Source organism: Taudactylus pleione, unplaced genomic scaffold, assembly GCF_031769625.1.
Source record: "Taudactylus pleione unplaced genomic scaffold, aTauple2 ptg000161l, whole genome shotgun sequence".
Taxonomy (NCBI): domain Eukaryota; kingdom Metazoa; phylum Chordata; class Amphibia; order Anura; family Myobatrachidae; genus Taudactylus; species Taudactylus pleione.
Genome location: NW_028284563.1, coordinates 309429 through 323978, shown reverse-complemented (window position 1 = coordinate 323978; position 14550 = coordinate 309429). Strand labels below are relative to the sequence as shown.

General features: G+C 46.1%; 1 protein-coding gene across 1 annotated transcript in view; it reads right to left on the bottom strand.

Annotated features, from left to right (window-relative positions):
- LOC148521500 (uncharacterized) overlaps positions 1-14550 on the bottom strand; it is an 86412-nt gene that overhangs the window by 4760 nt on the left and 67102 nt on the right. Inside the window, exons 10-11 of the mRNA XM_088475047.1 lie at positions 10027-10194; positions 4949-5099 (exon numbers count right to left, since the gene is read on the bottom strand). Coding sequence (XP_088331173.1) covers positions 4949-5099; positions 10027-10194 — 319 coding nt within the window. The remainder of the gene's footprint in view (positions 1-4948; positions 5100-10026; positions 10195-14550) is intronic.

Below are 14550 nucleotides of genomic sequence, written 5' to 3'. Positions count from 1 at the left end.
TCTTTGACGGCGTGGCTCTTGAGACTCCCCTCTTAAGGTCCAGGGGATTTTCTGGCTCTGTGGTTAACGCAATGCTCAGGGCTTGATCTGCCAGAATTTACCACAGGGCGTGGCATACTTTCTTTGAATGGTGTCGCTCTAAAGGTTGTGATCCCCAGGTGTTTTGGATATCCAGGATTTTGGCTTTCCTGCAAGCAGGCTTAGATAAGGGTCTTCGCCTGGCATCCCTCAAGGTGCATGTTTCTGCCTTGTTGGTGTGGTTTCAGAGTAGGTTTGCTCCTTTTCCAGATGTCCGCACCTTCCTGCAGGGGGTGCTTCGCATTCAGCCTAAATTTGCCCCTCCTATGGCTCCTTGGGATTTGGCTGTGGTCCTGAGGACTCTCCAAGGACCTAAGAAAAGAAGAGAAAAAAGTGGGCGCTACCAATGTAAGTCACCAATTATGCTAAAATCGATACCATTCCTGCTGCCCCCACACAGTGGATCTGGAAGTCCACCTAATTAAAATAAAGACAAAATAGAAAAAGAAATGGGAGTGCTGACAGTGGCTGCTGATTTAAAAAATTAATAATTTTATTGCATATAATACAATTCCAACAATTATTTAAAACCTCAAAAATTGAAGGTACAGATGGATTTAATTAATTAGGCTTCTAGTGTCACACTAATAAAGATGGAACCGGTTCCACCATAAAATATTAATTAATATCAATATATAAATTCCTCCAAAGACTAATACCAAATATCTTTTTAAAACACACACATATTGGAATAGAGCGGAGCGTAAATAAGTGATTAGTCACAGCCTGCCAGCATGGATTAATTGCTGTTAGTATTGATATCTACTTATACCCGGTTAGTATAGGGTTAATGAGTGTGGAAAAAACAGCACAGCTCTTTCAGCACAGTTTAGAATGTTAGTACAGGTTGAGTCTCCCATATCCAAAATGCTCGGGACCAGGGGTATTTTGGATATCGGATTATTCCGTATTTTGGAATATTTGCATACTATAATGAAATATCTTGGGTATAGGACCCACAACTAAACACAGAATGCATTTATGTTCTATATACACCTTATACACACAGCCTGCAGCTCATTTTATACAATATTTTTTATAATTTTGAGCATCAAAAAAATGTTGTGTACATACATGAAATTCATTTATGTTTCATATACACCTTATACACACAGCCTGAAGGTTATTGTATACTGTATTTTAATGAATTTGTGCTTTAAAACAAGTTTGTGTACATTGAACCAACAGAAAGCAAAGGTTTCACATTCTCAGTCATACTAAAAATATTCCGTAATTCGGAATATTCCGTATTTCGGAATATTTGGATATGGGAGACTCAACCTGTATTGCAGTGGTAATATTGCAGTGGAAAATAGGTAATTCCTATAATAAATACATTACCATCCAACCATTTGGGTAGAAAGAACAGGATGTATTGTGGCAGTTAACCTCTACCCCAGTCCCAGGGGGAGGATGCTTATGCAATGGTCGCCTGCTCACAAATTTAGAATAATATCAGCCAAAAGTTTTACCACTTTGTGCACCATGTGGTCCAGTGGTGCTTGTGTCCTCAGGCAAAGGGACCTCTACTCCTGGATCCTGGCACTTTTTACCGCTCACGATGAACCAGTAGGCTGTATAGACAGGCTGCTGCACACTGGCTGATGACCGCTCCGTCACTTCCGGTGGTGAACTTCCGGCTTTCGGTATGCGTACCACCTGCGTTCCACGAGTCAACTGATGCATTTCTCCGCCCAATGACGCGCCGGTTTCATTAGAGGATTTTTCTATTCTTCTGGCCATGGCTTCGGCCAGAAGGGTGTCAGACTTAGGGGCTTTCTCATGTAGACCTCCCTTTCTGATTTTTCACCAGGACAGGGCAGTGCTTGGGACTCGCCCTGGTTTCCTACCTAAGTTGGTGTCTAGCATACACATTAATGATGAAATTATAGTGCCAGCCTTTAATTCCCCAGACCTCTCAGCTGGTGAGGCCTCATTATATGTGGTGTGGTATGTACTCTCAAGATATATATCGACCGTACCAGTTCTCTTCGGAAATCGGACTCCTTGTTTGTCCTCTATGGCTTCACAAGAAGTGATGGCCTGCCAATAAGCAAACATTGGCTAGGTGGACTCGCATGGCGATATCTGAGGCTTATCGTCATGAGGGTCTGGCTGTGCCAGCCTCTGTAACTGCTCATTCTACTCGGTCTCTGGGTCCTTCATGGGCAGCTCGCCGTGGCGCCTTAGCTATTCAGCTATGCAAGGCGGTCACGTGGTCTTTTGTCCATACCTTTGTGAGGTATTATGCATTTGATACTTTCGCCTCTCAGGATGCTTCCTTCGGGCAGCGGATTCTCCTTTCTGCACAGGAGCTTCCCCACTCTTAAGGATACTGCTTTGCGACGTCCCCAATGTATCCTGTGGATACCCTATGGACTCTGCAGTAGAAAATGAGATATGGTAAGAACTTACCTTTGTTATCTCTATTTCTACGAAGTCCATAGGGTCCACAGGACTCCCGCCCTGTCGCACCTGTTCTGCAGATGGGTTTGTTTCTGGGTGAGAGTGTGATACTTGTGTGTTCCAGACTTTCTTCTCTCTCTTTGTTCTCCTCCGATGACCTATGGCTTGCTACGTAACTGAGGTGCCTGGGCTCGGGGGCGGGGTATAGGAGAGGGCCCCGGTGCATCCTGGGAGATGAAAATGAACTCTGTGGTGACCGATGTCTGACGTCATCCGCCTATACCCCTAGGTATCCTGTGGACCCTATGGACTTTGTAGAAATAAAGATAACAAAGGTAAGTTCTTACCATATTTAATTCTTTTTTTTTTTTTTTTTTCCGGAAGACTTTATATTTTCAGAAAATGACATGAGTCGTCTTGTTTTTACATATTCTAACACCTCAAATAAATTTAACCCATATGGCCAAAAAAGTTTTTATTGAAACTTCAAGAATGGTAACCAAAAGCAAACCTGTATTTTGTTTGTGTGATAAACACCACAAACAAATGCTTTGTGGTTCTTGTTTTGCCAATAATCCACTTTTCCTAAATAGTAAAAAGCAGGATTCTTATGTGTAGGTTTTGATGAAAAATAATCTGCACTTTACAATTTAACATTTTCGCTGTCTCTATTTAAATACTTCCTATGTGTGGGAAGAATATGGTAGCCCAGCAAGGCCTGTCATTTTAAAAACTAGACAAACTACCGCAATAAGGGCCTGACTTAGAAGTGCACGGAAATGGCCAATGTTTTTAGCCTGCGCGTGCATCCCAATGGGTACGGGGGGTGGTTTGCCAGACATGGACGTGTCGGTCATAGACTGCTTTATGCCACAGTTCTACTGATTTGGCGGCCATGTTCAGATGGACATTCTGCACCTCTGTAGGGCTGGTGCAATGATACATTGTTCGACCGATGGTGCGTTTTAATACGCACAGCGCCGCAGTTGGTGGGTATCTTTGTAAGATTACCATCGTCTGGGGCATTAACATAAAGACGCAGGCAAGGCTGCATTAGCGTGCACCTCTGTATCAGGTTCTAAATGAGGGATTACTTCTTTTTTTTATTTGACATAAGATGGGGGAGATGAGGGCTTTAGATCCCCCACCCATTGGTGGAAAATGTTATTTGTGTTTAGGGAGGCCAATCATGAGATTGGAATCCCGGGATTTTGAGTTAAAAATGGCCGGGATTGGAAGCCTCCAATCCCGATCCCCGAACTGGCCATAACTCTTTTTTTTTTTTTAAATGCCAGGCAGCGCTGAGCAGCTCCAGCGGAGTGCTCAGATGATATATGGCTCCCCCTTCCCCCCAGCTGGCACTGTGAGGTCACGCTGCTCAGCCCGACACCAGCTGGACCAGACCCACCGCAAGCCCCACCGGTAAGTAACTGTGGGGGCTGGACAGGGGGCATTTTTTTTTTAAACCAGGCAATCCCGGGTATCTCGGGAATCCCAGAATTTTGTTTTTTTTCAATCCCGAGTCCCAGGATTTAAAAAAAAAAAAAAAGCCCCGGGATTGGCCTCCTTATTTGTGTTCTGTTATTGGTACAGGTGATAACTAGACAATAGCTGCTAAGGAGGCCACAATTTGAAATCGGGGTCTCCCATCTTTCATATGTGGATTACCCCACATTTACAGATGTTTTTATGGGTGTGATAGGGCATATCTGCTTTAATTAGCGCTGGGTAATTTTGTTTTCTGATTTCCAAACAATAGCTTCTAGTGAACCCATATGATGTGAACGTGGGGACTCCTCACTTTCAAATATGGATGCCCCCTTGGTTGCAGTAGTAATTATGGTGGGATGTGATGGGGCACGTTTTCAGTAGCTTGGGGGTAACAATAAGTACTAAGGGGCCCCAATATATGAAAGAGTGGACCCCTCTCTCTAAAATAGGTGCCCTAAAATAATCGAAGTAAGGTTGAGGGAGATTGTCCAGGCTAAGAGCCACTAAATTGGCAGCTGTCGCTGTGTCATTGCCGTACCAATTTACATGCTTTTCCCAGCATCAACAACCAGAGCCGTAGCTAGACTTTTTGGTACCCTGTGCCAGAAAGAGCATTGGCGCCCCCCTCATTTTTCAAAGGGATATAATGCAACCAAAAAAGAGCCATGGCTTCATGGGGAAGGGCCAGGGCAGAGATAGGGGAGGCCAGGAGATGCTGGGGATGAAATAAGAGGAAGCTACAAGTGAGAATGATAATAAACAGAAATTTGACACACCCAAACAGCGCCCCCTGACCTGTGGTGCCCTGTGCGATGGCACCGGCCGCACTACCCTAGCATGTAATGTGACACGTGTGATGAAGGCTTATGTAGCCAGCCCGCACAACATTTCATTTTCAGTGTACTGTTAATTTGTCTTCTCGAACACACGTGATAACAACTGGTCAAGTAGACACATGAACCCCATCACTCACTGTTCTGCAGATATTTGTTCTCTGTTTCCAGCTCCTGGTTTCTAGCGGAGAGTTGTACAGTGTCCTGAATGGTCTCCTCTAGGAGTTTCCGATACCGGTGTTCCTGCGCATCCATCTGTTCCTCTAGCAATCCGCGGTAAGCGTGAAATATCTGATCACACAAGAATCACGGATACACAGTAAACACTAAGCCAGAGAGGATACACTTACCTAGCCCAGAGCAGTATATGTACATGGCTTACTATGGCATGATTCCATGGTGTGACGATACGCCTTATGCAATGGCATAAAAACTGAATGTACCATTGTTACCTATGGACTCACAAAGTACTATACAGTGTCCACTTTCAAACATCATCAAATGTCAAAGTCGTTCATCGGTTTAACAAATGGGTTCTCAAACTCGGTCCTCAGGACCCCACACAGTTCACGTTTTGCAGGTCACCCAGCAAGTGCACAGGTGTATTCATTACTCAATGACACATTTTAAAAGATCCACAGGTGGAGCTAATTATTTCACTTGTGATTCTGTGAGACCTGGAAAACATGCACTGTTTGGGGTCCTGAGCACCGAGTTTGAGAACCTGTGCTTCAACATAAAGTGGACAAGTGGGCACCTGTGTTTGTTAACCATTGTTGGCACATGAAAGTGTTGTCCACATGATACCGGGTATGGGGAACTATTATCCAGAATGCTTGGAATTCTGTGATTTCTCCTAAGTCGCAGCCCTACGTCTAAGATTTCATAAATTAAACTTAAATTATTACCCCAGTAAATGTCTGCCTTGTGCCTGACACTTATCTCCTCATTTAATTGTGTGTAGGGCTCCTCACAGTGACTATGTATTTATCAAGCCTAAAACCAAGCAGAAATGACTGTTTAAGCAAACTAATGCAACGGGCCTCTGAGACGGGTTGGGTACGGGATGCCGGTGCTTGGGATCCCGGCGGTCAAAATCCGACGATGGCATCCTGACATAGTTAGGATGCCGACACCTGTCGGTAGGTATCCCAACCCTAACCCTCCCTGGTGCTTAAAACTAACTTCCCTAAACCCAACCTTCCCCCCTTAGTGCCTAACCCCAAACGCTTACCCTAACCCCGCTATTTACCATCGGGATGCTGGCACCGGGATTCTGACAGGTGTCGGGATTCCAGCGCCGGCATTATAATAATAATTGAGGCATTTCATTCACGAGTCCCGACTAGTCTGCTAGTATTTAATGGATGCTGGTATCTTATGAATATTAATTCAGCCCACACAAAATGGCTGCCCTGACTTTATCTAGGGTTTGTACTACAGGGTCCATAGGGTATCCACAGGATACCTTGGGGGTATAGGTGATGACGTCAGGTAGCTGTTAGAGGGGGGCAAGAATTAGCCCCTGAAGTTTTCTACAAGTTGATAGGCAATCTCCGGGATTCGGCCACTTACATTAATGAAGCGGCTTTGGATATCAGTACCCTGACTTCTCGGAGTTCTTCGGCAGCGGTGGCGGCTCGTCGCACCTTATGGTTGCGATCTTGGAAGGCAGACGCTGATTCCAAAAAGGGCTTGGAAGCATTGCCTTTTAATGGAGAAGTCCTATTTGGTCCGGATCTGGACAAAATTGTAGCCACGCTGGCGGCAGCCAAATCGGCATGTCTTCCATCTGCTGCAGTTCCTTCCAGTTCAGGTACCTTGTCCTTTCAGCCTTACAGGGCCCAGGGTAGACCGAAGGCTCATTCCTTTCCCCGACAGGCTGGCCCCAAGAAATCGGCCAAGCCCCAGGGATCCCAAAGTGGGAGGCCGCCTGCTACGGTTCGCCCAGTGTTGGTTGGTCACCACGACAGACAGTTGGGTTCACGAGGTGGTTTCTCATGGTTATGCCCTCTCCTTCCGGCACAGGCCCCCGTCCCGATTCTTCACCACGGGTCTTCCATCAGACTGGAACAAAGCCACGGAACTGCGGAAGGTTTTGCACACTATGCTCCAGGCTGGAGTTATAGTGCCTGTTCCTTTCTCCCAGAGGGGCCTGGGTTTCTATTCCAATCTGTTTTTGGTGCAGAAACCCAATGGGTCGTACCGTCCGATCCTCAACCTCAAAGCACTCAACAAGTTCTTGCGGGTGCCGAGGTTTTGGATGGAGACCCTACGGTCCTCCATTCTGGCGCTGGAACCTGGGGATTACATGGTGTTGTTGGACATACAGGACGCCTACCTGCATGTCCCTATTCTTTCGCGCCATCAACAGTTCCTCAGGTTTGAAATCCGCAACGATCACTTCCAGTTCCGGGCGTTACCTTTTGGCCTGGCGACAGCACCACGTGTGTTCACCAAGGTTATGGCGGTCATGGCGGCTTCCCTGCGGCTGCAGGGAGTCCGCATGTTGCCGTACCTAGACGACCTACTGTTGGCGCAGAAGGAGCTCCGGAGATCCTGCTACCATTTGGATCTGACGATTGCAGTACTGCAACGGCATGGCTGGTTGATAAACTGGCAAAAGTCCACCCTGATCCCGTCTCAGAGGATTCTGCACCTCGGAGCCTTGTTGGACTCCAGTCAGCAGCGGATCTTTGTGACGGGGAAAAGATCTCTGCCTTGCAGTTGAGGGTGCGCAGTTGTCTGCAGAGTCGCCGGGTGTCTCTTCATTCGGCAATGAGGTTACTGGGCTCCATGGTGTCCGTATTCGACATGGTGGAATATGCCCAGTTTCACTCCAGACCTCTGCAGCAATTGATCCTGTCCAAATGGAATCGACTGCCTCAGAGTCTCAAATCCCAGACGATGGTGCTCACTCCGGAGGTCACGGGTCCACACTTGTTCCAGGGCAGATGGACTCAGGCGGAAAAGGAGCTTCCAATAAACATCTTGGAACTCCGTGCCGTTTTCAATGCTCTCCAGCAGGCCCATTGGGTTCTCCAGGGTCATCCCGTACAGGTCCAGTCGGACAACGCCACCACCGTGGCTTACATAAATCGGCAAGGAGGAACCAGAAGTCGGACGTCACTCGTAGAGGTGTCCCGCATCCTGATCTGGGCGGAGTGCACTCTCCCGGCCGTATCAGCGTATTCATCCCGGGAGTCCTCAATTGGGAGGCCGACTTTCTCAGTCGCCAGGACGTTCATCCGGGGGAATGGTCTCTGCACCAGGACGTCTTTCAACTTCTGGTGGAAAGGTGGGGTCTTCCAGAGATCGACCTCATGGCGTCACGGCACAACAACAAGTTGCCGGTGTACGGGTCTCGCACATGAGACGAAAAGGCAACTCTGGTGGATGCTCTGTCCGTCCGGTGGACGTTCCGGTTTGCTTATCTCTTTCCTCCATTTTCCCTTCTTCCACGGGTAATCCGGAAATTCAAACAGGAAGGAGGGACGCTCCTGTTGATAGCTCCCGCGTGGCCCAGACGGCACTGGTTCTCAGACCTTCAGCGTCCGTGGACATTCCTCTGCGGTTACCGCAATGACCCGACCTACTGTCGCAGGGTCCTTGTCTTCACCCGGACCTGACTCGGCTGTCTTTGACGGCGTGGCTGTTGAGACGGCCATGTTAAGGTCCAGGGGGTTTTCCAGCTCTATAGTACGCACTATGCTGAGAGCTCGAAAACCGTCTTCTGCAAGAATATACCATCGTGTGTGGCATTCGTTCTTCCAATGGTGTCGACCGAGAGGTTATGCACCTCAGGAGTTCCGTTCCATTTGTCTAGAGTGCTAGCCTTCCTACAGGCGGGACTAGACCATGGGCTTCGCCTTGCTTCTTTGAAGGTGCAGGTTTCTGCCCTGTCTGTCTGGTTCCATCGTAGGATTGCTACGATCCCTGATGTGCGCACCTTTATGCAAGGTGTTCTTCGAATCCAGCCGCCATTTGTTCCACCGGTGGCGCCTTGGGATTTGGCGGTGGTCATGAGGGCTTTCCAGGGACCGCCGTTTGAACCACTGGGCTCAGTGGATCTTAAATGGCTGACAGCCAAAACAGTTTTCCTTCTGGCCATCGCTTCGACCAGACGTGTTTCTGATTTAGGGGCTCTATCTTGTAGACCCCCTTTCTTGATTTTTCATGGGAACAGGGCGGTGCTGCGCACTCGTCCTGATTTTCTTCCCAAAGTTGTTTCCCGGTTTCATATCAACGAGGAAATCGTTGTGCCGGCTTTTAACTCACCTGACCTTTCAGTGGGTGAGGCCACTTTGGACGTTGTGCGGGCCTTAAAGATTTATGTTGACTGCACTTCTTCGTTTCGGAAGTCTGACGCCTTGTTTGTCCTCTATGGCTTCCGTAAAAAGGGTTGGCCTGCTTCAAAGCAAACTTTGGCAGGCTGGATCCGTATGGCAATTTCAGAAGCTTATCTTCATGAAGGCCTACTGGTTCCATCTTCGGTGAGGGCTCATTCCACTAGGTCTGTGGGTCCTTCATGGGCAGCTCGACGTGGTGCCTCTGCAGTCCAGATCTGCAAGGCGGCCACATGGTCCTCTGTCCATACCTTTGTGAGGTATTACGCGTTTGACACCTTTGCCTCTCAGGATGCTTCCTTCGGGCGGCGGATTCTCCTTTCAGCACAGGAGCGTCCCCACCCTTGAAGGATACTGCTTTGGGACATCCCCAAGGTATCCTGTGGATACCCTATGGACCCTGAAGTAGAAAATATGAGATATGGTAAGAACTTACCTTTTGTTATCTCTATTTCTACGAAGTCCATAGGGTTCCACAGGACTCCCGCTCTGTTGCACCTGTGCTGCAGATGGGCTTTGCTCTGGTCACCGGTTTTTCCGTCTCCCTCTGGTGAGAATGTGATTCTTGTTTGTGTCCAGATCTTTTTTCTCTCTCTTCCTTCTCCTCCTCTGGCCTATGGCTTGGTACGTAACTGAGATGCCTTGGCTCGGGGGCGGGGTATAGGAGGGGGCCCTAGTGCATCTTGGGAGGCTGAAAACTTAACTCTATGGTGCCCAATGCCTGACGTCATCACCTATACCCCCAAGGTATCCTGTGGAACCCTATGGACTTCGTAGAAATAGAGATAACAAAGGTAAGTTCTTACCATATCTCATATTATTTATTTTAATGATCTCCCCACAGTCAGGCCTAGTAAGTATATATGATATACCTGCAAGATATGCTGCTTATGTGCCTGAGCTTCTTCCTTGTAAAAGTGACAAAGTAATTCCAGGTCCTTCTCTGCTTCATTCCTTTCCCTCCTCAGAGCTTCCAGCTGCAGAACCAAAACTGATTTCTCCTTTGTCAGCTGCTGCACTTCCTGCTCTGAGGTGGAAATCTGCAAGAAATAACAATATGGCAGGTGACGATAAATTCATGAGGAGAAAGCGTCTGCTTCTAACCTGGTTATGTAAAAGGCATAATCCTTTTAGCTCAGAATCCCGACCTGCAGGTCACGTTGCCTCTTTATTAATGCATGGATGGATTGGCTCTGTCATTTGGTGTGATCTCACTGCTTGGCACCATTTCTAATTCCCCAGTGCCTTCACACACTATTTTATATATGTGAGATTATTATTATCCTTTCTTTATAATCCCCAAGATATTATGCAACGCTGCACATTGAGAGGATCGTGATACAATTTAATATTGTATAATGACTTTAAACAGAAGGTAAAAACTTTCCTACCCCAATGAGTTTACAATCTAAGAGGTTTATTTACTAAGCAGTGTTATGCTGCCCATCCACTAGCAGACCATAGAAATGACAGCACGATTACGACATTGTAATCGTGCAGTCGTTTCTATGTCTGTGATAAGCCTACACTGAACGAGCAGTCGTTCAGTGCAGGCTCATCAATCATCTAGCAACATGTTTAACCTGACGTTATCGTCAGGTTGACCAGCATGTTGGAAAGATGATAGATGTCTAAACGACCAGCGGGCAGGCGCATCGCTGTTCGTTTTAGACATTTTTGCAAACGATTGAACGATCGTTATCGTTCAATCGCTCAACTTAATCGTCTAGTGGATGGGCAGCATTAGGAGACAGAGTGGAAAGTGATGAGATGCCAGCCAATCAGCTCCTAACTGCCATCTCACAGGCTATGTTTGAAAAATTACAGTTGGGAGCTGATTGGCTGGCACCTTATCACTTTTCACTCTGTCTCCTAACACTGCTTAGTAAATAGACCCCTAAAAGATTATGTGGAAGGTTGGGCAAAGAGCTGATGTAAAGTGCAGACGTAACTAACTGCATCCCTCATGTTGAAAGCACAACTATAAACAGTGGCATTAGCATACACTGTTTGTACGGGATGCCGGTGCTCAGGTCAAGGATCTCGACGCCAGCATCCCGACAGGGTTAGGATACCGACACCTGATGGTAAGTATCCTAACCCTACTCCTAACCCTCTCTCCCTGCAGCCTAAACTTAATATCCCCTCCCCCTAGTACCTAATCCTAACCCCAATACTTACCGTCGGGATGCCAGTGCCGGGATTCTGACTGGTGTCATGATTCCGACGCCGTTATTCTGAGCGCCAGCATCCAGACTGCCGGGATCTAAACTGTATCCCATTTGTACAGATATTATTTAGGATAGTTTATTAATACTTTTGCATCATTTACAGTATGTGTTGCATAGCCCTCCGTAAATGACTGAAACTATGTCACCACACCCCCCACCCATACCACAGCATAGTAACCGTGATTTATGGCATTGGGCAGCAGGGTACAGGGCCACAATGAACCATTACACCACATATTACCTCATGGAAAGCTTCATGAAATGCGGGAGAGTAGGCAAATATGACATATTACAGCATAACCTCATAATAGAAATGTAAAGATGGTGTCATAGTTTTGGCCAATGCTGCATTTTGAATAGCCAATGTTTCCAGTTCACTCAAAAATCCATAACACTCCCATTCCACAAAGCAGTGGTGACCCGCAATAGGCTAGCACTGTTGGTCTACAAATACTTCATATGTAGGTTGGTCCTGCAGCGATAACGGTCCAGCCCATGGGTCTCAATGCCATTCCTGGCTTCACAAGGCCGGCACGGTTTAAAGTACAATAAATAAATGGTTAAAAACAGTTCCAATGTATACTATGCTATGTGTAAAGAAATATTTTAGAAACCCGGCAGCACCACCTTTTCCCCTTCTCATACCTTTTCTATGAAATACTCATCCATGCTCAACAGTAGACAGACTGGGCTGGTTTCCACCATAACAGAGAGACCACAAGCCTTGGTTCCACTTGCTTAAGTGAAAACCAGTCCCAGAATCAGAGCCGTAACTAGACTTTTTGGTACCCTGTGCCAGAAAGAGCATTGGCGCCCTCCTCATTTTTCAAAGGGACATAATGCACCCAAAAAAGGAGAATGACATCATGGGGAAGGGTTAGGGAAGATAAAGGGGTGGCCAGGAGATGCTGGGGATGAAATAAGAGGAAGCTACAAGTGAGAATGATAATAAATAGAAATTTGACAGACCCAAACAGCGCCCCCTGCCCTGCGGTGCCCTGTGCGAAGGCACCGGCCACACTGCCCTAGCTACGGCCCTGCCCAGAATAGTCAGTACAGGACTGGTATGTATCTGGACCCCTACTAGATGGGTGGCATTTACTTCAAACAGCATGGGTCCCGTGAAATCAGGTCAGGCAGGGCCAGGGGCGGTTTGGAAACTTAAAGTGGCCCTGGAAAAAATTCTGAGTGGCCTCTTTCAAATTTAAACTGTAGGCACCCCAACATTAACCTAAGTAGTGCGAGCAAACAGCCAACTTGACAACCATACAATACAGAGAGCATCTTTGTGCCTGCCATACGGCACGAACAGCATTCCAGTTAAGGACGTAGTTATAGTAGGTTCTGAGAGTGCGGCTGCTCTGGGGCCCAGACTGCCTCTGGGACCCGGCCCTCTCCCTGCACTGAGTTGCACTGCCATCTCTTAAGCCTTGGCTTTTCTATTCTCACCAGAGTGCTGCTGCAGTGCATCTGTGCCCAGAGCTGATCCCAGCTACAGCCATCTCCAGCTGCTGCCTGCATGCATTGTGATGTCACAATGCAGGTCACAGCCTATATAAAGGATGCCCAGCTACTGGCAGCCATTTTGTGGTGACATTTTGTCCTACATTGATACTCTCTGAGTAGTTCCTGCTTTATTTAGGCCACTTTGGATACCAACTACTGATATGAACTTTGGATTACATCTTCCAATAAGGTCCTGAACAGCAATGTCTTCTGAAAAAGAATCTGAACAACATCTTCAGGTAAGGGCTTTACAACAAATTTTGGCCTGTTGCCCTTAACCCTTCAGATATCTTCCTCCATTTTAGCTGCAGTTTTTTAAAAATATATATTTTATTGAGTTTTTCACATAGATAACAAAGTACAAAATATAGAGTACAGTCCCACTTGTCAAATGTTCACGTATCATCATATAAGAACATGGAATGTATTATTTTGCCAGAGGCAACAGCAAAGTATAACTAGCAATGACTGTAAAGTTCTTACAATCTGGGTTGATCAGAATAAAGTGTTTCAGAAGAGAAACAGAAACAACAAATATTTTTAGATCTCTCGTATTTGAGTATAGAAAGCAAAACACAACTATAACATATACATGACTTAGATAGACCAAATCGTTCAAGGATGGAGATGCAATATCAAAAATATCATAAATTAGACATACAGTCAGGTGCATAAATATTGGGACATTGACAGAATTTTCATATTTTGGCCTCTATTCACCACCACAATGGCTTTGAAATGAAACAAACAAGATGTGCTTTAACTGCAGACTTTCAGATTTAATTTGAGGGTAATTACATCCAAACATACCCCATTTATGTTCAAAACAGATCACCCCTTTTTCAATGTCTGGGTGAGTAGAATATCTGTCATAATATATCAATCGCAGTAAAAGTTGTTTTGCCAAATTAATGGCAGGATTCGAGTGGGAAGTCCGCTTCTGCAAAATCACCTTCTTTGCCCTAGTGACAGCCACTATAAGGAAATAAGTCAGCATTTTTTATCTGGCCCTAAATTTCATGCTGTGAAATTAGCACATAGAAGAGCCAATGGATCTAAAGTAAGTTTCAAATTAAATAAAGCGCTAAAGTATACTATTAATTGTTCCAAAGCTTTTTAATAACCCCACATTCCCACATGCAATGGATAAAAGAAGCAAGCCCATAACCACATTTAATACAGGCTCCTGTTTCAGTATGTATCATATGACGACGGTTACTGTAGATGGAGCAATGTATGCTCTATTATTTGTTTTGATATGAACCTCTTGTTACATAGACGTTTGTACCCAGTGGAAACCCACGCAAGCACAGGGAGAATATACAAACTCCACACAGTTAGTTAATCCTGCATGTAGGCAGTTACCATCAAAATGGATAAACTGCAAAATAATTTGCACGGGGCTTTGGAAATTTTGGTATGGGGCTCCCATAAGTCTTGCTACGCCCCTGATCCCAGTGATCATCATACAGTACAGAGAGCATCTCAGTCACTGCCACAAGCATAGAGACCAGCTTTGTTACCATCATAAAGTACAGAAATCATTCCAGGGACTGCCACACATTAAATTGAGCATCTTAGTGACAATACAGCTCAAACAGCATCCTAGTTACCACCATACAGCAATAACTGTATCCCATGATCACCATACAGCACTGA